We start from the raw sequence: 25,184 nt of genomic DNA, 5'->3' as shown, positions 1-25,184 counted from the left end.
AAATAAAAAAAAACCAAAACGCTTAAATGGTACATTTGTCAAATTAAAGAATGATTTGACCTCTTGACCGGGCGGTGGCGCAGCAGATAAAGCGTCAAATTGGGATGCGGAGGACCCAGGTTCGAGACCCCGAGGTCGCCAGCTTGGGTGCGGGCTCATCTGGTTTGAGCAAAGCTCACCAGCTTGGACCCAAAGTCGCTGGCTTGAGCAAGGGGTTACTCGGTCTGCTGAAGGCCCACTGTTAAGGCACATAAGAGAAAGCAATCAATGAACTAAGGTGTCGCAAAAAAACTAATGATTGATGCTTCTCATCTCTCTCTGTTCCTGTCTGTCTGTCCCTATCTATCCCTCTCTCTGTCACTGTAAAAAAAAAAAAAAAAGGAATGATTTGGCCAGACAAGGCCAGAAGAAAGAGCAGATAACAATGAAGATAGAAAATGGTTTCCGCTAGTTAGGAGAGTAAAATGGGCCCACATTAACCGGATGAAATTCACTAGGGATCAAGGTCAATGTTGTATAACATCCGACCTAGTAATTATTTTGAGAAGGGAGTGGAAGAATTTGGCTAACCACCAGCTCGAAGTCTGTAACATTATAGAGATACCCCCCAAAATGCCAGAAGACTCTGCCTTTATCCACCTGGGGTCGACCTCAGAGTTGATGACATCGTCTCCAACCCAATGTCCCTTGTTACAAAATGGAAACAGTCCTTCCTCCCTACAATGTCTCATTTAAACACATGGGATAAAAAGAAAAATGGATGAAGCAGTTTGAACTCTTTAGAAGGAAAGCTTTTACCTGAAATAACTCAATTTATTAAATGTATAACTTGCAGCAAAACAAGTAGGACATACTGATCCAACAGAAAAGTAGAAATATTACTTCATGAACTATCCCAATAGTTTTTGGCAATGGGAGAGATTTTTTTTAAAAAACAAAAAACATAAAAGCAGCTTATTGTAAGTATTATTTTCATTTCCACTGACTCGAATACCACATCCAAACAGTTCAGTCCACGCTGGTATTTTGCTAACACTTTTTCTTTGACCAAAAATGCTAATTTTCACTAAGTATGTGATTTAATAACATTCAGACTGTATTATAACTGAAGTTTTATGTGTCATATCTTTTCCTAAAAATAAATTGTATTAGAACTGTAGCAAATCCAGAGAAGTAATTAAAATGAGTACATCTACCCAAGTGAATTAAAATATTTCTAACATGTTCATTCAAACCATCAGACTTATCTATAATAGTTAGGAAAAAAATTATACCATTATCACATGCCCCCAGGAAAGCAGGAAGACATGATATAATTAATAGAATTAAACTAGGAACAGTTTTCAGTGAAGAGAGTTATGGAAAAACAGGGATAAAAAGAAAGTTTGTGTTGGCTTTTACAATCATAAAAAAACACCTATTTGTGATGCCAACTAAAATGTCAAAGGTTACTACTCTTTAAGACATTTCAGTTTTGAGCTAATTGTTAATCATCCTCAAAGCTTATTATTATGCAAGAACATAATATGTAACACATAAACTGCAAAGGAGAAATGGGTTAAATTCTAACACTCTAGAACCCAGATAATGGGTGCTTTATCTGCTAGAAATTGACTCAAACTCAGCTCACGAATGACTCAATAATTCCTAAATTTAAAATCATTGAGCATGTGCAACAGAATAAGAACTCGCTATTTTCATTTCATCTTTTAAATGTTCTTCATATGTTTTCATTTCTGCGAAGCAAGTAAGCAAGTAAGCCCATCTGCTTCTCCACCCTTCCCCCTCTCCTTCCTCTCTGTCTCTCTCTTCCCCTCCCACAGCCAAGGCTCCATTGGAGCAAAGTTGGCCCCGGGCACTGAGGATGGCTCCATGGCCTCTGCCTTAGGTGCTAGAACGGCTCTGGTTGCAGCAGAGCAACACCCCAGATGGGCAGAGCATCACCCCCTGGTGGGCATGCCGGGTGGATCCCGGTCAGGCACATGCGGGAGTCTGTCTGACTGCTTCCCCGTTTCCAACTTCAGAAAAATACAAAAAAAAAAAAGAATTTCAAAGCTGACATCACGTTCTCCACTGTGATACTGACACTGAGATTAGGTGGCACTTCCCTTTGCACACATAGCAGATGCACAGCCAGGAAGGCTGGTACCCCTTGGTTCCCATTTTTTCCAACAGATTGACTTTCAGCCTCTAGTCATCACTAGGGACACGGGGCCAGTCCGAACTCAGAGGCCATCCTTCACAGCAATGACGGAAACCCATGGTGAATTAAAGCTGTCTGAGGTCCTAAATCTAAAACGTTTTCTTGCCCTATACACCTCACCTGCAAAACCCCAACATCATGTTCAAAAAATTAAAAATGAGAATGAGCATGACCAGGCGGTGGCACAGTGGATAGAGCGTCGGCCTGGGATGCGGAAGGACCCAGGTTCGAGACCCCGAGGTTGCCAGCTTGAGTGCGGGCTCATCTGCTTGAACAACAACAACAACAACAAAAAAGCTCACCAGCTTGGACCCAAGGTCGCTAGCTCAAGCAAGAGGTTACTCAGTCTGTTGAAGGCCCGTGGCCAAGGCACATATGAGAAAGTAATCAATGAACAACTAAGGTGTTGCAATGAAAAACTGATGATTGATGCTTCTCATCTCTCTCTGTTCCTGTCTGTCCCTATCTATCCCTTTCTCTGACTTTCTCTCTGTCCCTGTAAAAATAAATAAATAAATAAATAAATAAATAAATAAATAAATAAATAAATAAATAAAGTGAGAATGAAAAGAAGCACTCTGCTCTTTTAGACAGAATCATCCCACTAAAGTGGTGATGCCTCTTTAAAATGTCCACACGTTGTAAGAGAGCGGCTTTTGACCTTACGATTCTAATGCTGTTCTTTCACTGATTTCTCCTCACTTAAAAAACAAAGAGACAATAGAGCATGCTATACAGAGAATAGGATTTGGAGCTAGGAGGTGGAGATGCTGGTTTTAGCCCTAATTATCGTCTGGCACTGTGTTCTTCTGTGAATCACTTATGGTCATTTCCTCTTTAAAATGTGCAAGTTTAACGTTAGATGATGCCTAATATTCTTTCTAGCCCTGTGCAGCAGCCCAAAGCACTCCTGTCCTGTTTAATAAGATACTGAGGTGCTTTTCAGAGACAAACAGACTAAATCTGCAAGTCATGCAGCCAAAGCTGGTGCAGAGGAGAGCTTTGACCTCTAGCTGCCCCTGGAACTAGAGTCTTGCCATCTCCTCTCCTCTCCCCCCAATGGAACCAAAGAACCAAGACAGAACCAGGACTTGAACACTGGAACCCTTTCAGATACAAAAAGCCTGTTCAGGAAGGAAGATCTGGTGTTGATGCCCCTTTACAGTAAGTGGCCAAGTTCCAGGGTCCTCCAATTGAAACTTCCCCCACCAGCATGTCTGCATACCTGTTTCCCAGCACCTTAAAGCAACTCTTGGCCTGGTCCAGAAAGCAAGATGGATTTGAGACATCATTCAGTCTCCCATCTTCTTGGTCAGCACCTCTTGATCAATAAACCTTTCCTCACTCCAGACTCTGACATTCTGAGTCTTGGCCTTCCACAGTGACGTTGGTTTGGTAACACTTGCATGTTATAAATCTACACTAGTTCCTGGATGTTTTCTAGCAAGACCTGAAAATATGCACAATAATGCATCTTTCTAATTATTCTGGACTGTTGAACGCCAGGGCTATCCCTTCTTGCTGGGGGTACTTTGGGAAATGAAACGCATGATTTTAACTCCATGCCACTTAGCATATCTTCACCACCCCTCTGTGCTTGGGTATTGGCTAGGCTGACTCTCCACTAACCAGGCTAGTGTACTTACTGAGCCAGTTTATTTGCCACCAATTTATAATCCTCTGCAAGTCTAGTTAGCTACCACATAGCTTGTTCTGTCTTAGCTGGATAATGAAAGCCCCCTGAATGAGACACACTGTCTATTTCTGCCGGCATCCTTTGAGATAAAGGACCCTGGAGAAGTCAGAGGAAGCTAGTGACAGTAATAAGGAAGGGAATTACAGAACAGCTGGCAGCAGATGATCAAGTCTCCCAATGCAGGGCCTGACAAAGGACTCAAATATAAAGCCGCCAGGAAGGCCCTTATTCCTTTTCTTACACTACGGCAGGATAATGATGTCAATCAACGAGAACGGGTGGGATGTTTCTAAGCCTGCCAAGTGATGCTGGTGTTTTAAAACTGCAAGCTGGATGACTCCAGCATCTACTGCGTGCCAGGCATTGTGCCAGGGGCTGGGAATACAAAGGTGAGCAGAACAAGGTCCTAACAGGTGCCCAGTTGAAGGGGGGAGCCAGGTAAATAGCTAATCACAATACATCAAGATGAAATGCTGTAGAGGGAAAGCTCCACAGAGAAGCAGAACATAAGACAAGGAAAGAAAGGTGGAGAGGCATTCCAGCAGCACGAGGGCCAGCGGGAAGGCCCGGGGGCCAGGGAAGGGTGTGACCAATGGAGAACCTAAAGAGACAGGACCCAGGAAAGGACTTGGGGTGCACAGCAAAAGGAGGCAGAAACAAGATCATATTTGTATTTCATGGAACGAGGAACCTAATTTTGGAAAAATGAGCAGAAATAGCATCAGCTACCCTGAACAAAAAAGAAATGTGATTTCCTTCATTCTTCAAGAAAACTCACAAGAGAGCTCACCTTCCTCAATGCTCCTGGGGCCATTTCCTTTGATTACTGTGGCTTCTCTCCAGGAAGAAAACTTCTAACACCCTGGCAATTGCAATCTCTCCTTTTTATTAATTTTTGGTTGTGAACCTGGATTTCCTAGGGGTCTAGTAAAAGGCCACTGGGGAATCTGAATATATTCTAATTTTAGGAGGTTGCCATGTGCTATGGGATCGAACTACAGAAATACATCTATAAGAAATATAACCACCAGTAACAGAAAAATGAGTAATGTTTATTATTCTTCTTCTCACACATTTCTTCCTTAAATCATTTATGTAAGCCATGGCTTGAAAATGTCTTTTTTGTTTTTATTAGTTATAGTCTTGAACCAGAAGGATTTAGAGAGTAACTCCTAAAAAAAAAATACCAGCTAATTTTTAAAATGAAGCAATCTTACATAAGCCCTAATTATTACTTTAGCATTTGTAGACTAGATCTATATTTGAGGGAGAAAAAAACATCCCTTTTTGACAAGGTCTCTGAAAGGAGTGAGGAAAGCTACTATTATTTTAATAGGAGTGACTTCAAAATCACAAGCTAAATTCTTAACACCAACATGGAATAAATCAATAAGTAGGTCATAAGTTGGCAGGTAAACTACAGGAGAAAGCTAAATTAGTAAATGGAATCTTTGTCCTGTTTTGGAATAAGACAGTTTTTCTAATAAAGCATCCCCTTGGTTTAGGTCAGCCAATGACCTTTCAGAAGAGAATATCATAGGTAAAGAATCTGAAACCATTATATTATGTTAGAAATGCCTGCCTCTGGCCCCTCCCTCCTTACTCTGTTTCAGCAGAATCTATGTCCCCATTTGCAACAAGATGATTCTGTGGGAAATCGTGACCATAAGTTTTAGAGAGCTGTCTCAAAGCAGTGACTCAACGGAGCACCTGACGCACGCCTTGTTTTAGGGACGAGTTCTGTGGGTCCAGCTGCCAGTCACAGGTACCTTCTCTCTGACAGCCTCACTCGCCCTTCCTGCCACAACGGGGGTACTGCTGTGCGTTCAGGATGCTCTCCCTTTTCTAGTCTACTAGCTACAGCCAATCAAGTTCATGTCCAGGGTGAGAGTCCCTCAGGAAGCTGGGTTTGAACCCAGAGAGCCCAGCTCCAGGGTGTTCGCCCCACAGTCCTGCTCTTCCCTCTCATACAGCTAGCTCCTCATCTACAGGAGATTCAAGAACACCTGAGAATGAAACACACGAGACATTCATTCCGACACAAATAACTAGAGTAGTACTTACAGCCACATATAAAATCACAGAAAAATACAATCAGCCAATAAATATTGAACTTCCCTGGTCATCAAAGAGATACAAATTTATAACCATAGGAGAGTATTTTTCACCTAGCAAATTACCAAAAAATGTTTGTAAAATGTTGATGTACACAGCCAAAAATCCACTTCTAGAAATTCTGTCAAAGAAAATAGACATGCACAGAAATAAGGATTCTCACTAAAGCATTATTAATAATAGTGAAAGTGAAAAATAACATAGAAGTTCAACAACACCGAGTTGTTAATACAAATTTGAGTATAACTACTGAAATATCCTTTTGGGAAAAATATTTAATGACCTGCAAAAACATCTTTCATGTTCTATGTAACGAAAAATATAATATGGTCCTAATTTTATAAAAACATATATATGTAAAAAAACAAAAAAAAACATATATATGAACAGAAATTAAGGAAATCAAGACAAGAGATATCTAATTCCATTTTTTCCCTCAAAGCCCTTGGTTCCATCCAGGAAGGCTCTCACTTTATAGCTTTTCGGAGATGATTGTATTTTGTCAGTTTTGGGGGTTTTTTTGTATTTTTCTGAAGTTGGAAACGGGGAGGCAGTCAGACAGACTCCTGCATGCGCCCAACTGGGATCCTCCCGGCACGCCCACCAGGGGGCAATGCTCTGCCCATCTAGAGCATTGCTCTGCCACAACCAGAGCCATTCTAGCACCTGAGGCAGAGGCCACAGAGCCATCTTCAGCGCCCAGGCCAACTTTGCTCCAATGGAGCCTTGGCTGCGGGAGGGGAAGAGAGAGACAGAGAGGAAGGAGAGGGGGAGGGGTGGAGAAGCAGATGGGTGCCTCTCCTGTGTGCCCTGGCCGGGAATCGAACCTGGGACTCCTGCACACCAGGCCGACGCTCTACCACTGAGCCAACCAGCCAGGGCTATTTTGTCAGTTTTAAGAGGTTAACCTTACTGAGAGATTTTTAGTTTGGTGTTGATGGAAGTATTAACATTGTCCTGGAGCTACACTTAGTTGACTGAAAAATTCAATTAGCTAAATGCCTATGACCTTGCCATTGAAAAGACAGTAAATTATATTAAAAACCTTAATACTGAAAAGTGTAAAGCAAAAGGCACCCAACCAGCATTCACTTGTGCTTAAGAACTTAGGCTTTGGAGGCAGAAAGAAATATGCTTAGATTTTTAACTGTCCCCCTTGCTGGCTTCATCAATGTAAAGTTGTTCCTCATACTTGTTTCTTCCCTCTTTAAAGATAATAAAACTTACTTCATCAGGATATCATTGGTATAATTGGTGACTCGAAATGCATTGCATGTAAGTGCATGGTATAATATAGCACTTGTTGCTACTGCTGCTGTTCTTTTCATTATTGTTGGCTATAACTCTTTCCTCGTATTGCCAATATTTCAACTGCACTCTGTGTTGGATATACTTTAGTTGTATCCCTTATTCTTGGAGCATTTTCCTGCCCCTATTTCCTGTGAATTAATTTCATGAAATTTTCCTATCTTCTTATAAAACTGAGTCCTCATCAATCCACATAAAAATGCCTTATACGTTAAAAATATGAACCAACATAGAGGAAAAACAAATGAAAACAGCAGCTAAAATACTTCTTTTTTCTCTATTTGTAAAATGAATTAACTCTGTAAATTCCTCAAACTGATAGAAATTTCAATTATACAAACACTTTCAAACTCAACAGCCTTAATTCTGTAGCTTTTTATAATCAACCTATATTCACCTAAGTTTGGTAATGATGAACATCTATTCTCTGAGTTTTGTCTGTGTCAGCAACGCCTTTCCAAAATTCAAAATAAAATTCCAAACTGAAAAGAACTTTTTCACAATGCAAGACAAACCTTGTATCCTTTGCCCCAATTATTAAGGAAACTAAAATAGCTTTCTGAAACCAATGACCCAGCTCCTTTCCACATAAAGTACAAAAAAGGTACTAGATTTCTTCACATGTCTGCTTAATTTTCCTCCAATAGGATTTGGATTTAAAAATTCTCTTCAAAGTAACTGAATATGGACTGAGTTACTCAGTGTCACAAGCACTGTGCATTAATGTTCAATTGCAGAAGCCACATGGGAGAGGGGACTGTCGTCTTGGGCATGAAAGGTCTTAGTTGCTTCATGAAATAAACCACAGAGAAAAAAAAAGATGACTCTTGTATGGCCAGTAGTCACCACCATCATGGCCATTCACATGCAAGTTCTCATTGAATTCGGGCAGATGATAAAGAAACAATGGAGCCAAAAAATGGTGGGCCATTCCTTTATTAAAGTCTCGCACTGGCCGACGAGCAAACACACAGGGCTCCCAAAGCCACTGACACATTCTCTGGTTCCACAACCAGGAGAATCTTGTCCAGTTTTTCCTAGAATCAAAGGCCCCACCAGTCTCAGCGGAGCTCACAAAAGCCCCTCACATCTGGTTCCCCATCTGCACACCTTCTCTTTCCTCCAGCATGGCTTCTTCCTCAGCACCCTGCATTCTCTCCTCTCTCACTCTACAAACATGGCTTCTCTTCTTGCTCCTTCTCCTTCTTCCCTCTTTTTTAAAACTTCCCTACATGAAAACTTCTCCTCTAGCAAACATTAGCAAGACAATGGTCCCTCCCAAGCAGGAATGCAATCAACTGCCCTGCTCTAAGGGTAAGCATACACATGGCTGCCATGTGCCATTTTTAACAATAAAAGTAAGCAAACTCAAAAAACACAAATTTGACAAACTCATTTGTCCAACAACTTTCCAACAGTTAAGTCATTCTTGGTTTCTAATCTTTCACTGTTTTCTCCAATTTAACCAAATGTTTCAAACTATTTCATCTAAAAACTAACAAGACAAAACATACTTTTTCAAGAGCCTAGAAATTCAATAAAGCCCAGCATTCACAAGGAAGCAGCGAAACGCACCTGCAGGATACTCGTATTTATGTGCAACATTGCGCTTCATCCTAAGGAAATGTGGGAAGTATGTACTTTGGACCTGTTAGTCCCTCTGCTGTTTGCTGGCAGTGGTGTGCCCATGGATAAGCATAAATCATCAAATATGAGGGCTCTTTATTCATTTAGACTCTCTCTTCCCAGAAGAATAACAAATGTTATTTTCATTCAAAAGAAGTCAATATGGAGAGTCAGCGGGAGCTGTCTTCATGAAGGGACAAACTGTGGTTTTCATCCAAACCAGAGTATCTGAATCTTCCAACCAAGGTATAAAAAAAAATCCCCAACAAAACAAAAACAGGTAGTTGACTAATGCTCCATTTAAACCATGACAGCAGTGCCTGACCTGTGGTGGCGCAGTGGATAAATTGTTGACCTGGAACACTGAGGTTGCTGGTTCAAAACCCTGCCCTTCTCTGGTCAAGGCACATATGGGACTTGATGCTTCCTGCTCCTCCTCCCTTTCTCCTTCTCTCTCTTTCTCTCTCTCTCTCTCTCTCCTATCTAAAAAATGAATAAATAAAAATTTTTAAAAAATCTAATAAAAAATAAAATAAACCATGACAGCAGAGAGGTCTCGGTCTTTGTGGGTGCAATAGTCCCTCCCGACACACAGCTTCCCTTCCGTGATTCCAGAAACCTGCCATCAACTGTGGTCTGAAAAAACTAAGTGGAAAATTCCAGAAATAAACAACTGTGTGCCACTCTGAATAGCGTGATGAAATCCCACACCGTCTGGCTTCATCCTGCCCAGGACATGAGAGTCCCACCCTGCGTCCACTCCCTGCTTGTCAGTTACTTGGGAACCGAGCCCTCCTGACGATCAGAGATCAACCGTCACAGTATCACAGTGCTTGTGGTCATCACCCTTATATATCTATATTATATATTAATATGTATATATTATATATTATATATAGTTAATGCCACATTCACATAACTTCTACTATAGTATATTGTCACAATCGTTCTATTTTATTACTAGTTACTGTTATTATATCTCACTGTGCCTAATTTATAAATTAAACTTTATCACAGGTATGTACAGAGTACAAGAAAATACATAATATGTAAGAGGAAACTGCTCCATGCAACTCAAGCTAATCAAATGACAGATTTAGAAGAACACCTTCCTTTTTTCAAAATGGCCACAATGCTCCCCTTAAAAGTCATCATAGTTTCTGCACAATGTAAGGGTTCAACATATTTAGGTTGATTTTGATGGGCTATTTAGGTAATTTACTGACAAAGTTAATCATAGTCTAGATTAGTTTTTACCTAATGCACAAGATTTCAGAAACTGAGGGCATTGTGGAATGTCCATTCCCCTGGATCTCGAGAACTTGAGGAGACAAGGACAGGAGAGGGAGGGCGCGACCTGGCAGCTGCCACCATTGCCCGGGTCCATAGGCGTCAACAGTTCAGTGAGAACTACAGCACTCATCTCTGGAGGCTTATTACCCAAAACAGCAGGAGGGATCAAGGTGAGAATACAGCACTCCGGAGCTCCAGAAAACACATCCAAACGACCCAATCCACCCCAGGTGCTCAAAATATACCCAGGAAATAGGCAAACGGGAAATGCTATAAAGAAGCTGGGAATCTAAGGTAAAGTTAATTTGTCCAAAGTCGCAATTCCAGTGAGAGGCAAAAATGTGATTATTGATCTCAGAATCTGTTCACAAAAAAAAAAAAAAGAAAAAAGACAAAGACTATACTGAGATGTCAGGGTTCACTCCCACGACTCTCTCCCTAAGCGGTCCGTTCCATCTCATGACTTGAACTTGTCAAATACACGTGGATTAGTCCCTATTACACCACTCCCTTCCAGACCTCCTACTACCTGGGCCTGCAGCATCACCACCTGACGCCTAAGAGCTCCTGTTTCCCTACCTCCTCCTCTTACCAAGGCTGCTCCTCCCAAGAAGTGACACACCCTTGCTCTAGTCAGGCCTGGGTGTCATTTAATCCCTGCCTTTCCTCCACCTCCACACTCCACAAGGCTCCATGTCTGCTAGTCTCCTCTTCCAAAATCCTGCACACCTCACAACTCAACGCCATCCCCTCCCCCACCTCCACTCCACTATCACTCCCTGCCTGGACCACTGGTTGCCTCCCCTCCCTCACTCCTCCATAAGATCCGCTCTACACAAAACACCCTAACTAAAACCATGACCCTGTCCTGTGCACTAAGAAAAAAGTCCAAGCTTCTTAAAAGGCCACACAGCTACCCACCTACATGTGCAGGGTGTGCAACTCCTCTTACAGATGCGCACCTAAGAAATAAAGCCCTGGGTACTGTCACGGTGTGGTCATGGCAGATGGAACCAGGACTTACCCCAAGTCTTCCAGGTGTTCTTGTCATTAGGCCATTCAGCTAGCTGCCCTGGGATCTGCCCCCAGAAACCTATCCAGGTTCCAGTTTTCTCCTTTGTCACACTGTAATAAACCTGCTCTTCCTCTTCTCTCACTTTGTGGTTAAAGAGGATCAAATGAGACAGACAATAGAATGCAAAAAAAATTGCTTTGAAATACATTATACAAACAAAGTTAATATAAAATGCAAGCTACCACCGAAATAGTGCTCAAGCATAGAGCTTTCTGAGCCTCTGCTTAAAAGAGGAGTCTAAATGAGTCGAGCTAAAATAATCAACTTTTGTCTCTTGTCACAGCTGGCCAGTTCAAGCCCTTTCTATTGCTTAGGGAGACTGATGGCAGACAAGAAAGCACGAGCTGGCAGCCCTGGCAGACTTCCTGATGTCGGGCTTTACCTTGACAACAAACAAGAAATAACCAGATAAGTCTCACAAATGTGTTTCCGGCATAAAAAAATAAAAAGAACATAGGAAGCTAAAAGCCACAGTTTGGAAGGCTAAGAAATCAGCCTCACCGTCCCCAGAGTCTCTCTTCTCCTCTTCCTCCTCCCTCTTCCTGGTATGTGGTGGGTACAGACCCAGAGGAAATGAAAACCCAGGGCTATCGGGCCCTTCCAAACCCCAGGGACAGAGGATGACTTCAACTCAGGTCCACTGCATGGCTTCTGGAAACTCGGGCAGCCAGCAGGCACTGCCACCACATGCTGGACACTGGTCAGGCTGGAGAAGCCCTCACGTCATCATCAGAGGTACCAACATTCACCTGGCCATGCATTCGTGCACACAAAAGGCCGGCTCTCAAGTATGACATTAGTCCAATAGGAAAGGAGGAGCAATAGTTTTTTAACACAATGAGTCCATCAATAGGCAATTATGTTAAAGCCGAGTTACTGACAAAGGCACAGAGATTATAAAGAAATTGGACCACTGGATGCATACATAGCAAGTCCTGTAGAATCATCCTTTCTTCAAGGTTGCCCCAAATTGGACTCCCAAATTGTATAGTCATTCCACCACTTTTACACAAATTCATATTCTTCTCTTTTTTTTTTTAAATTTAAACATTTAATTTAATGTGGTGACATTGATCAATACGAGGACATAGGTATCTGGTAAACATGTCTACAGCATTTGAACTGTTGATTACGTTGTGTGCCCATCACCCAAACAAATTCATACTATTCAATTTTTCATCGATTGTCTCCAAACGACATTACTTTATTTGAGTTCTACCTAAGTTCATTGGTTCTTTAAGAAATAACACTGAGCTGACATTTAATATAGCCAGAGTGCAGAAATGGCAATTAAGCTGTAAATCAAGGATCTGCAAATGTTTTCTACAAAGGGCCAGATAACATTTTAGGCTTTCTGAGCTTACACACTGTCTTTGTCATATATTCTTTCTTTGTTTTTTTAAACAACTCTGTAAAAATATAGAAATGGTCTTAGCGTCTTAGCTCTGAGCAGCAGAAAAGCAGGCCAGGGGCTGGAGCTCACCAACACTTTTGTAAATAATAACTGTGAACTACTAGTATATACAGACCTAGACAGTTGCCTACTACAAGACATCAGCCTTTCATTAACTGACATCACACTAGTTCAGCAGGCTTCCTCTTCCTGAGACAGGTACTAAACCAGGAATGTCTGTTATCAGAGGACTAGAGAACCGAACCCAACTAGTTTCTAGGAGGTAAAAAATTCTGGCCAGAGATTTCTTTTCCTCCCTCCACCCAGGTGCTCAAGGATAGAGGATGCTCCCTAAGAAGTAAGGAAGCATCACTTATAACGTACATATGCAATGTCAAAGCCTAGGTTAATACAATACAGGTTGATAAAAACACAGATGTGTGAAGCCTCAATAGTCATAAACAGAAACAAAGCCAAATAGCCAAAAGTTAGGATCAAATTCACCAATCCATCAAAAAAGGGGGAGGTATAATATTATAAATGATTTTCTTTTAGGATCTCTGTACTAACAATTAAAAAAAAAATAGCGGCACACTCCTGTGAGGATAATGGCGCACAGCAACCCGCTGTTAGTAACAGATTTCTGCTCCACAGCGCAGTGAAGTCCGCTGCACCTGAGACAACGGCACTCCCTCACACGGCAGCTGCGTTGTTACCAAGGAACAGGAAACAAAATGTCAGGATTAGCACTTGATTTAATATATTTTTATCATCAATAGACTATATTTCTAGTCTGCTATTCTCCTGGATATAAATGGTCATTAGACTAAGAATGATATTTCATAATCTACGAGAGAATACCAAAAAAAATACTGTAAAATTAACACTGGACACTCACCAAGTTCGTGTATTTTATATTTGCTACTTCTTTGGTAGAGACAGCAAAATATCAACACAATCATTAATATTGATTCATCCAATCATTCTGCCAAAATACTCAACTATAATGTGTCTTCATTAAATACATCTTCATTAGCATGCAAATATTTTTAAACTAAAGATGCATTTGATGGAAATTCAAGGAAATAAATTGACCTTAAATACATCAATACTTAGAAACAAGTAGAATCAATCACTTCATTTAGTTTAGTTGTCCAAGGATATTAGCATCTTATCTGCCGGTGCCTTGTATATCCGGCTAACTTTACAGTGTAAGAATGCACAGATATCTCTCAGAGTGACTTAGTAATTAATTTAAAAGTGAAATCTGTCCTGGCTGGTTGGCTCAGTGGTAGAGCGTTGGCCTGGTGTGTGGAAGTCCTGGGTTTGATTCCCGGCCAGGGCACACAGAAGCACCCATCTGCTTCTCTACCCTTCCCCCTTTCTTTTCTCTCAGTCCTCCTGCAGCCAAGACTCCACTGGAGCAAAGTTGGTCCGGGCACTGAGGATGGCTCCAGTTGCAATGGACCGATGCCCTAGATGGGCAGAGCATCGCTCCCTGGTAGGCATGCTGGGTGGATCCTGGTCAGGCGCATGCAGAAGTCTGTCTCTGCCTCCCCACTTCTCACTTCAGAAAAATACAAAAAAAGAGTGAAATCTAAAAGCATGAATAAAATCCTATAACTGGAAAACTATAAGAGAAAGAAATGTAAATTAGAGATATTACATAATGTAACATCTAAAAACCCCTCAACATAAATGATACTCATCGCTCACCACATCTATCTCCAAAGTTAACACCTGGGAAGATGATTGCATTCTGCATTACGATCAAGGATTCCCAAGGCCCATGGAAGGACCCTCGGTAGGAAGAGGATGTTCCTTCCTTTTGTATTGTATGGTATAGCTCTCTTACCCCTTAAAAAATGCTGAGTTTTCAACTAAACAGGTCCACCACGTGGATGAGTAAAGAGAATTGTGACAAACAGCTTCTTGGTTGATGTCCTTGTTCCTGTAACTCACCAAAGAGGGCTTTGCCAGGTAAATATTAAAGTTCAGTGCAGCGCAGTTCACATATTTTGCTACGCCTCGTGCCTGTCAAACTTGACATTTCTGCCAGGTTCACATAAATATCATGTCTCTACATGCCAATCAAAGAATCCCATGTGTGAATGAATTCCATACAGGCATGAGTAGCCGAGGCCTGGGTACAGATGTGGGTGCTTGAAACTGAGTCTGTCTAATGAAGTTTCTCAATGTGGTTAGAAGTACTCGTTTTAAGTGTATAGCAGCTTTAATTTTTGTTTTCTGTTTATACCTATTTTTTTTCCTTTTAAGGACTCTTGGGAAAATTATGAGTTTCACTGCTTTTGAAACTGTCATATCATAAGGCATTAGCCATCTACAGATTAGGAATAAAAGAAATTTAAGAAGGAAGGAATTACGTTTTATCCGTCAGGCAGTTGCATTTTCTCTAATGCAGGAAGGAAGATAACCAACACCGAGACACTGACTGGCCTGCATGGTAGAGACTAAATGCTCACAGGATCCACAGATGCAGTTCAGCCGTGTGGTCAAAATCCACAGAGCTCTCACCTTCTATTGTACAGTGAAATAAAACCCCTTTGATCACGTCTGCTCAAATCATTCACGAGGCGTCATCAACGCCAAGTTCTCCAAACAAAGTGGGAGAGTCACAACGGCCAGGAGGCTCCAATCTCAGAATCATATTCTTCATTCACCCAGAGTGTGAAAGTAGATTTAGGCCTGAGCACCTCTTGGGAACTAACTGCAAAATGGATAGAAAGTGCCTGACCTGTGGTGGTGCAGTGGATAAAGTGTCGACCTGGAATGCTGAGGTCGCCAGTTCAAAACCCCGCACTTCTCTGGTCAAGGCACATATAGGAGTTGATGCTTCTTGCTCCTCCCCCCTTTCTCTCTCTCTCTCTCTCTCTCTCTCTCTCTCTCTCTCTCACTCTCTCCTCTCTAGAATGAATAAATAAAAATTAAAAAAAATGGATAGAAAGTGTCCATCATATTTCACATGGCCTCGCAAGGAGATATTACCATCAATCTCAAGAAAGGTACCCGCGTGCGAGAGTCCACAGCCCACAAGGTCCGTCGCCTTGGGGCAAGGAGGGTATGTCGGCTCTGTGCTTCAAACCCCCCAGGAATACTGCCACCTCAGGTCTCTACATCCTCCCACCCCCAGCTGCTGTCCACTGCTGCCTGCCAGACAGCTGCAGACCAGGTTTCCTCACTCTCTCAAGGTCTTCACCCAAGTCATCTCCATGACGCCTGTGACAGGCCACCCTAACATTTCAGTGCCCTCTCCTAACAGTTCATGCTCCACATTCTCCTCCTGACTGTTTGTCAGTAGCTAATGCACCATATATTTTCCTTAGTCAGTGTACCAAATGGCTGTCTTGGCCATCAGTCTACCATCTCCAGGAGGGAAGGGACTTGCCTGTTGTGTTCACAGCTGTATCTCCAGAGCCCAGGACAGTGCCCGGCATACTGGACGTTCTGAGCTTCATTGAACTTTCCTTAAAAATGGCATTGAGTTATAACATCCAGTGCGTGTTAAAAAAAATAACAGAGGAGGAGAAAGACTGAGCTAGGGTTGTAGCTGCAGTGGAAGTGGCCATGGGCAGAGTGACATTGGAGCTGGGTGACGAGCTCACCAGGGGTCATCACACTCCAGTTCACTGTTGTGTGTGCTCATCGTCCTCCATAATACACACTGAAAAGAACAAATGTCTGACGTCATCTACACTGCAGTCTTCACCTTTCTTCACCCACTGACCGAAACAACATGTCTCTGCTACATAGGATGGCAGATGTCCCCTAATCATGTCCTCTAGTTACTCATTTTAGGAGGGGCGGCATGTGGCAGGCAAGAGCACAGAACACAGAAGTCACAATTCCCAAAGCTTGGCTCTCAGAACAAAAAAAAAATCTCAAGATATCAATCTGGAAAATAATTTTCCACATGTCCATACCTTATGACTTAGTTGTTTTTTAAAGCAAGGAACTGATGCGCACAATATTCAGATGATCTCTGGAATAAGAGTGGTTATCTCTGCAGGGGTGGCAGGTGGATGAAAACAAGCATGAATAGTCCTTAGATTTGTATGCAAGGGGGGTTCAGTGTTCAACTTCTACTTTGCTTCCTAACTCACGCAGACTACTACATGTATGTACTATTTATCTCATAGATGTGTATTACACATAATACAAATAATTCCTTCACAAGCAAATACATAAATATACCATAATATAAATGAAAATAACTTTATTGAAGTTGTGATAATGAATATACTTATTTTAACTGAAAGCTGAAATTAGCTCACATAGTTGAACAGGCCTTGGGTAAACCTGGCTCTTACCAGCAGCCAAGGCACAAGCCAGAGGATACCAGCTAGGCTGTTTGGTCCCCCAGTAGCATCAGCAGCCTCCAGTGTGTGAGTCAGACGACCTTTTCTGGCAGTAAAGGCGTGCCAGGGGGCTCACAAGAGACAACGGATCAACACTACTCTTGAGTGAAGCACCCCCATCTCTCCCCATAGGTTTCCTATCATAAGCTGCTTTTTTTTCTTTTTTCCCTTTTTTCCAAGTGAGAGGAGGGAAGACAGAGAAAGAGACTCCCGCATGTGCCCCAACTGAGATCTACCCAACCCCATCTGGGGCCAATGCTCCAGTATCAAGCTATTTTTAGTGCTTGAGGCTATTGCATTCCAACAGAGCTAACCTCAGTGCCTGGGGCCATGCTAGAACCATTCAAGCCACTGGCTGCAAGAGGGGAAGTAGGAGAGAAGGTGGGGAAGGGATGGAGAAGCTGATGGTCGCTTCCACTGTGTGCCCTGACTAGGAATCGAACCAGGGACATCCACACACCAGGCTGATGCTTTACCACTGAACCAACCATCCAGGGTGATAAGTTGCTTTTTCAACAGAAACAGATAGCTTCTCAAAGAAAACCAGGATGGCCTGACCAGGAGGTGGCGCAGTGGATAGAGAGTCGGACTGGGATGAGGAAGACCCAGGTTCAGGACCCAGAGGTCGCCGGCTTGAGTGCGGGCTCATCTGGTGTGAGCAAAAGCTCACCAGCTTGGATCCAAGGTCGCTGGCTTGAGCAAGGGGTTACTCGGTCTGCTGAAGGCCCACGGTCAAGGCACATAATGAGAAAGCAATCAATGAACAACTAAGGTGTTGCAATGAAAAACTGATGTTTGATGCTTCTCATCTCTCTCCATTCCTGTCTGTCCATATCTATCCCTCTCTCTGACTCTTGCTCTGTCTCTGAAAAAATAAATAAATAAATAAAAATTTTTTAAAAAAATGAAAGAAAACCAGGATGGTAGGACGTGCACCCAGGGAGCAGCAGAACTTGCAAGAAGCTGAGGGTTAGCTAGCAAAGCCCCTCCAGAAGCCAAATGAATCCCCCTGGGAGGACTCAACAGTCCCGCTGCTCCTCATTCTATGCCCAGAATGCTCGCCAAGAGCCATGCTCCCTGGCTGCTTTTGTACTTAAACTTAAGAAGTTTGTCAGGGAAGACTGCACCCACTCAAACAGAGGCCAGTCCAGAAATAACAGTCTGGTCTAAAACGAGAAGCCTCTTCCTGGCATGTGTGCCAGGATGTCCACCCACTATATTTAGTTTTCCCAAGTAACTACCTGGCTCCTAAAAATGGGAAGACTGGAACAGCCAGCATTCACGATGCCACAGCTGTGTGGTGACACATGCTGATGGCTGCAGGTTTTAAGAAACACAAATGCAATATTCATATTGGTGTTGCTAAAGGGGAAAACAGACATAACCAATAGATCACCTCTTTGGTTTTACACAGCTCATGAGTCTGCTTCAGACACATTGGAAAGGGAAAACTTTTCTGAAAAGGAGTAAGGTTCCCCTAAACAGGAGCTAAAAATAATCAATGTCACGGGCAACTTTGGTATTTTCTTTAATTCAAGATAAAATTGCTGGTGTACTTCTTGACATTTAAAAAAAAAGCAAGAGACAGCATGTATGTTCCTTTGTCACCTTATTTCTAGGTCCAAAAAAAATGTTCAGATGTCTAAGGGAATTGTCACTAATGTTTTAGATATTTATAGTTCTAGCCTTCTTAAATCTCAGGTTACAGGACGTGAACAGGGAGGCGACAGGAAAAAGCTGGCATTGTGGAGTGGCGTGTGGCACAGAAGACAGGCTCTAACTCACATTCTGCTACTGGCAAGTCCTCTGTCCTCATCTATAAGAGAAAGAAGATCAGCTAAGAGTTCTGATCCTGAGTCTTTGAGACGTCAGGTGGAGTCACCGCTACGGTTCCCACGGCTTCCGACACCGCAGTACCAGGGTGGAAAGTTGACCCAAATTTGTGAAAAACTGCAAAGTGCAAAGAGGCTACACAACAGAAGAAACAGAATCCAAGAAACAGACTGAATGAAACTGCAGGGCTACTGACTGCGGGGTGGTGCTTCTCCAAGGCAAAGGGTACCAGAGGAAAAAGAGCCCGTACTTGAAATAACTGGCAAGGAAGGCCAAGGATAGAGGAATCCAGTCGTCAACAAACTCCCTATCTATTTGACTCTAAGAATTAGCATTGAAATTTCACCCCCGGATTTTCGCTATCTTTCAAAAGTTTGAAACATCATACACTTATTATGATTTGAGAGTATTTCATACAATAATAGAACAAAGCAGACACCCTGGATCAGTCTTTCCAAGGTTCTAACCGAGCTCCATCCAGCTGGGTGACATAGGTATGTGACTTAACATTTCTGTGTTTTAAAATTGTCACCTGTAAAATGAGATAATAATGATCCCTACCTCACAGGACTATTGGGAGGACTAAATCATCATCATAATAATAATGTACACAATGCCTGACCAGGCAGTGGCACAGTGGATAGAGCATAGGACTGGGATGCGGAGGACCCATGTTCAAGACCCCGAGGTCGCCAGCTTGAGCGCAGGCTCATCTGGTTTGAGCAAAAGCCCACCAGCTTGAACCCAAGGTCGCTGGCTTGAGCAAGGGGTTACTCAGTCTGCTGAAGGCCCATGGTCAAGGCACATATGAGAAAGCAATCAATGAACAACTAAGGTATTGCAATGAAAAACTAATGATTGATGCTTCTCATCTCTCTCCATTCCTGTCTGTTTGTCCCTATCTATCCCTCTCTCTAACTCTCTCTGTCTCTGTAAAAAAAAAATATATATATATATATATACACATATAATAATAATGTACACAAGAAATACAGCAGTGACTAATAGATAACTATTTGTTTAATGGCCATCATATGTTAATATTTAACAGGCACAAGAATATGTATGTAATTTATGATCTCTGAAGAGTCCTCTTAAATAACACACCGCAGAGACCAGCTCACAATCGTCCTCTGCACTTAGGCCACTACATGGTGACGCAGGGTGGGGTCAGAGGAAAGGGACTACAGACTCCTGGAGGCCACTGTAGGTCATGGAGAGCACAGAGCACGGCTCAGGACATCCAAGACATTCACCACACTCACGATAATTCAAAGTCATGAGTCCAAACAGACTTTTCATATCAGAAAACACTCACTCTACTCACTATCCCCAACTCCCAATTCTTTCCTACTTCTGGGCACACAGTTCTAACAATCCACCTATGGGCATGTGGACCTCTCGTACTGTGAGCACACGGAGGCTAGGCTAACAAGGATCTGCTGTCTAGGCAGCTGTGCTCACATTCCTCTAAGAATTAGCATTGAAATTTCACCCCCGGATTTTCGCTATCTTTCAAAAGTTTGAAACATCATCCACTTATTATGATTTGAGAGTATTTCATACAATAATAGAACAAAGCAGACACCCTGGATTCATCTTGACCCTTCTAATCAGGCTCCGTCCAACAGAACTTTCTGTATCTACGCTGACCAACACAGCAGGCAGAAGTCATGAGTGAATAGAAACCAAATTCTTTTTTGTTTTGTTTTGGGTTTTTTTTAGAAACCAAATTCTTACTTTAATTTTCTTTAATTTACATTTTCAAAGCCACATGCAGCCAGTGGCTACCACGCTGGACAGGACAGGCTTAGGCAATGGGAAATGGCTGTCGGCAGCCCTGCATTCAAAGGGATCCTAGTGGAAGTCTGGCCTGAATAGGAAAGACTGCCAACACAGATCAGACACATGTGTTCAGGACAAGGGGCAAGCCTTAATCCTACCTGCAAGCTCAGTTAGAGGACTGGAGATGCATCCCCTTACACCAAAAGTTAGAACCTCTCTTTCTAACATCTACAGTGATTCTGACACTTGAGGGTCATTTACTGCTCTTAGAAGAAATAAGGTTGGCTAAAAAGAACTAGATTACAAAAGAAAAACCAACAACTTTACCTAGGATAATACATAATGCCCCTTAGTACTCAGAGAAGAAATACTGACTTCCAGAAACTTTACAAAAGTACATAAAATCCACAGAGCATTAAGCTAGCAATTATTTTAAGCTATGTTACAGGCTTTTCTTCAGTAATGTTACAGATGTATACCACAGACAGGTTACTAAAATGATTCAATAAAAAAATAAAAAACATTACACAAGATATAAACCACATTATCCATTTTAAATGATGAAAATATACTAAAGTCACTGCAAAAGAAACCACCATGCCTGGGTTGAAAGCACCACATCCCCTAGCACTTAAAAACAACACATTTCATTTTACTAACCAATGTCACTCCAATAAATGTGGTAAAAATGTTTTTAAAAATATACTTCATTTTGTAAGAGAGGAATATAACTGTAGTGTTTGATTATTTCAAAAATACCACTGTGCCACTGGTATGAAATACCATTATGGCACACACACCACCATCATCATGAGAAAATTCAAGAACATATATATCCTCATTTCTAGACACCAAGATGGGTTACTACAGATCCTTCCCAAGGGAAAACTATCTCAAGCTACCATGAAAATATGATCCTAAGTTGATCCTCGCAGCCTTGAGCTAAGAATCATTTTTGCAGTCTCCTCTGGGGTCCAAATTGTATATAATCAAAATAGGAGGGTTTTAGTTTAAAGACTTTGCCTGACCAGGCGGTGGCGCAGCGGATAGAGCGTCAGACTGGGATGCGGAAGACCCAGGTTCGAGACCCCAATGTCGCCAGCTTGAGCGCGGGCTCATCTGGTTTGAGCAGGAAGCTCACCAGCTTGAGCCCAAGGTCGCTGGCTCAGGCAAGGGGTTACTCGGTCTGCTGAAGGCCCGCGGTCAAGGCACATGTGAGAAAGCAATCAATGAACAACTAAGGTGTCGCAACGAAAAACTGATGATTGATGCTTCTCATCTCTCTCTGTTCCCGTCTGTCTGTTCCTATCTATCCCTCTCTCTGACTCTCTCTCTGTCTCTGTAAAAAAATAAAATAAAATAAATAGATAAAAAATTAAAAAATTAAAATTAAAAAAAATTTTTTTAAAAAAAGGACCTTTTTCTACCCTGGAGCTTTAACTCGGGGAAAGCTCTAGAATTCTTCAAGTCTCTCCCAAATTCTGAGATGTCCAAAAGAAGGTCAGTTAGGGGCTTAATTCAAATGCTCTGCCTAGAATCAATCAATCAAGTATTTGCAATAGTCTCCTTCTTCCTTACAGAATTCACAGTATCTAACATAGTAAGACGATGAACTTCCCCTGATACAAATAACTTTTCCTAGGGTTATGTGTACAAATATTCACCTTGGGATCTCACCCGAGAAGATCTGTTTTACTGAAGTACCAAAGGGCTTTCATAAGCTGGTTCCATTACAGCCTGTCCTCAAAGAAAGAATTCTAGTGAGACTCTAAAAATCAGAAAGCTACTAACACTGCAAATTTTCAACTATTAGATATTTATTTATTTATTTATTTTACAGAGACAGAGAGTCAGAGAGAGGGACAGAGACAGACAGGAACAGAGAGAGATGAGAAGTATCAATCATCAGTTTTTCATATTTTATTTTTATTTTTTTTAATTTTATTTATTCATTTTTAGAGAGGAGAGAGAAAGGGAGAGAGAGAGACAGAGAGAGAAGGGGGAGGAGCTGGAAGCATCAACTCCCATATGTGCCTTGACCAGGCAAGCCCAGGGTTTCGAACCGGCGACCTCAGCATTTCCAGGTCGACACTTTATCCACTGCGCCACCACAGGTCAGGCAATCATCAGTTTTTCATTGCGACACCTTAGTTGTTCATTGATTGCTTTCTCATATGTGCCTTGACTGTGGGCCTTCAGCAGACCGAGTAACCCCTTGCTCAAGCTGTGCTCAAACCAGATGAGCCCCTGCTCAAGCTGGCAACCTCGGGGTCTCAAACCTGGGTCTTCCGCATCCCAGTCCAATGCTCTATCCACTGTGCCACCGCCTGGTCAGGCTCAACTATTAGATATTTAAATCAAATCCTTACATATTCAGAATGAAAAGCTGCCATTGTTTGTCCTCAAAAAAAAAAAAAAAAAAAACAGAAAAAAATAAATGAACTGTCGTACTTTTCCTTAAACTATTAATATACAACATCAACAAATGTCAACATTGGGAAAGCAGGGATAACCCTTATTCTTACCTCTACCACCGTGGTGCCTGCAGCTTTGCACATCGGCAGGTTGAAATTTCCTGCGCTTTTCCTACATGGGGGGAGGGGGAGAGAAGACCAGGCATCAGCTGTGCTTCTGGCAGCTTTAACTACAGACTAAAAGAATTTCTATAAGGGAAGAATCTGTGAATCTTTTCAGAAAGAGTACATCATATCTTGTTAATAAAGTTTATATTTTTCTTTTTTACGATGTTTTGTTTATTATTTCAGTTAAAGCTTTATAATTATTTTATAAAAAAATTACATGAGACCCACTTTATTCAATTATCTAGTTGTTTTTTGTAGGAGGTTGAGAAAAAGAGGGACTATGTTTCATGTTCAACATATAAATTTTACCCAGAAAAATAAAGTGGATATTAATAAATCTATTTAAAACTAATTTCCCCAAAACTTTTTACTGGGATACCACTTTGTTTCTATAGTTAAATATTTCACTAAACTCGCTCCAATTACAATCTTAAGAAAAAGTAGCTAATACTTCATGTAACAAGTTACAGTAATTATATTCTCTATTAAAGAGAGGCCTATTGCTGAAAATAAACGAAACGCTCACGGGTAATGTGTGAGTCACCAATAAAGACTGTGCTGGAGAACCCAACTCTAATGAACATGTTCAAAGTACAACACCCACATTAGACCCTGAGGTATAAAAATTTCAAGAAGGTGCCAATTTTGCTGATAGTTTTACATTTTTAAATTCCAAAATGAATGCACTTGCTCTAACCAGAAAAAGTGAAAATATATTTTTGTTTCTGAGACTGTTAAGTTGATAGAAAAATTTCTTTGGTAAAGGGAAATAAGCCACAGCCATGTTTTACTAGCACTGTTAGGTAACCAATATTTATTTCGCTTGGATTCAAGGACAGGTATAAGAACAGGTGTGCCCCTGAGGGAGGAGTCCTTGTGCACCCCACCAGTCATTCTGTCGGTTCCATTAGAGGTCTAGCCTTAAGAGCTCCAAGGCAGAGTGGGCGGAGGCGGAGGCATGCAGGACTGCCCCACTTTAACAATGGCCAAGACAGACCTCTTCACCAGTCGTCCCACTAAATGTGAAGGCCGTCCTAGAAGTCAGTGTCTTAAGGATCTAAGTTACTTGACCATTGGAGATAAGCTCTCTCATCAAAGCTCAATGTTTATTTGATCCACAGGCATGAAGTCTGGGGTCAGAATAGCCCTTGTACAGTCTTTAGACACCAGACCTAGGCAATGGAGCAAAGATAAATTTGTGGAAACATTTTAAATAATTCATTTCCATTTGCTACTGTACAATTCCATACCTCTTTTTTTAAAAAATAGCAACGAAACTTTGCAAACATGGAACCAAAGTGTTAAGTAAAGTATGGTGAACATGATACAAAATGTCTTCTGTAATTGCCAAAATTAGTTATAATTCAAAAAACTGGCTGAATTCAAGAAATCAAATATAGTATTAATATTATATTATAAATTCTTCAGAAATGAACAAAACCAGCAGAAGAGTGGTCACAGAGTACTTCATTGTGATTGCACAAAAGCTGCATTTGGTAGAGATAAAAAAATTGCTCACCAAAAGCAGATGTCCTTTACCTCCTCCCTATTTATGTTTTTCTTGTCACAAATTATCTCTGTTTATCCTGTGTGTTCCTATGGACCAATGTCACCCCATTAAATTAAATTTCTAGATAAAAAAATTATTTAAGCCCTGGCCGGTTGGCTTAGCGGTAGAGCGTCGGCCTAGCGTGCGGAGGACCCGGGTTCGATTCCCGGCCAGGGCACACAGGAGAAGCGCCCATTTGCTTCTCCACCCCTCCGCCGCGCTTTCCTCTCTGTCTCTCTCTTCCCCTCCCGCAGCCAAGGCTCCATTGGAGCAAAGATGGCCCGGGCGCTGGGGATGGCTCTGTGGCCTCTGCCTCAGGCGCTAGAGTGGCTCTGGTCGCAACATGGCGA

General features: G+C 41.8%; 1 protein-coding gene across 1 annotated transcript in view; it reads right to left on the bottom strand.

Annotated features, from left to right (window-relative positions):
* Window positions 1–25,184, bottom strand: part of OXCT1 (3-oxoacid CoA-transferase 1) — a 149,726-nt gene that overhangs the window by 89,299 nt on the left and 35,243 nt on the right. Inside the window, exon 7 of the mRNA XM_066378358.1 lies at window positions 23,229–23,289. Coding sequence (XP_066234455.1) covers window positions 23,229–23,289 — 61 coding nt within the window. The remainder of the gene's footprint in view (window positions 1–23,228; window positions 23,290–25,184) is intronic.

The sequence above is a fragment of the Saccopteryx leptura genome, chromosome 1 (assembly GCF_036850995.1).
Source record: "Saccopteryx leptura isolate mSacLep1 chromosome 1, mSacLep1_pri_phased_curated, whole genome shotgun sequence".
Lineage (NCBI taxonomy): Eukaryota > Metazoa > Chordata > Mammalia > Chiroptera > Emballonuridae > Saccopteryx > Saccopteryx leptura.
Note: the sequence above shows the minus strand (reverse complement) of the source record. Positions and strands in the feature narration are given on the sequence as shown.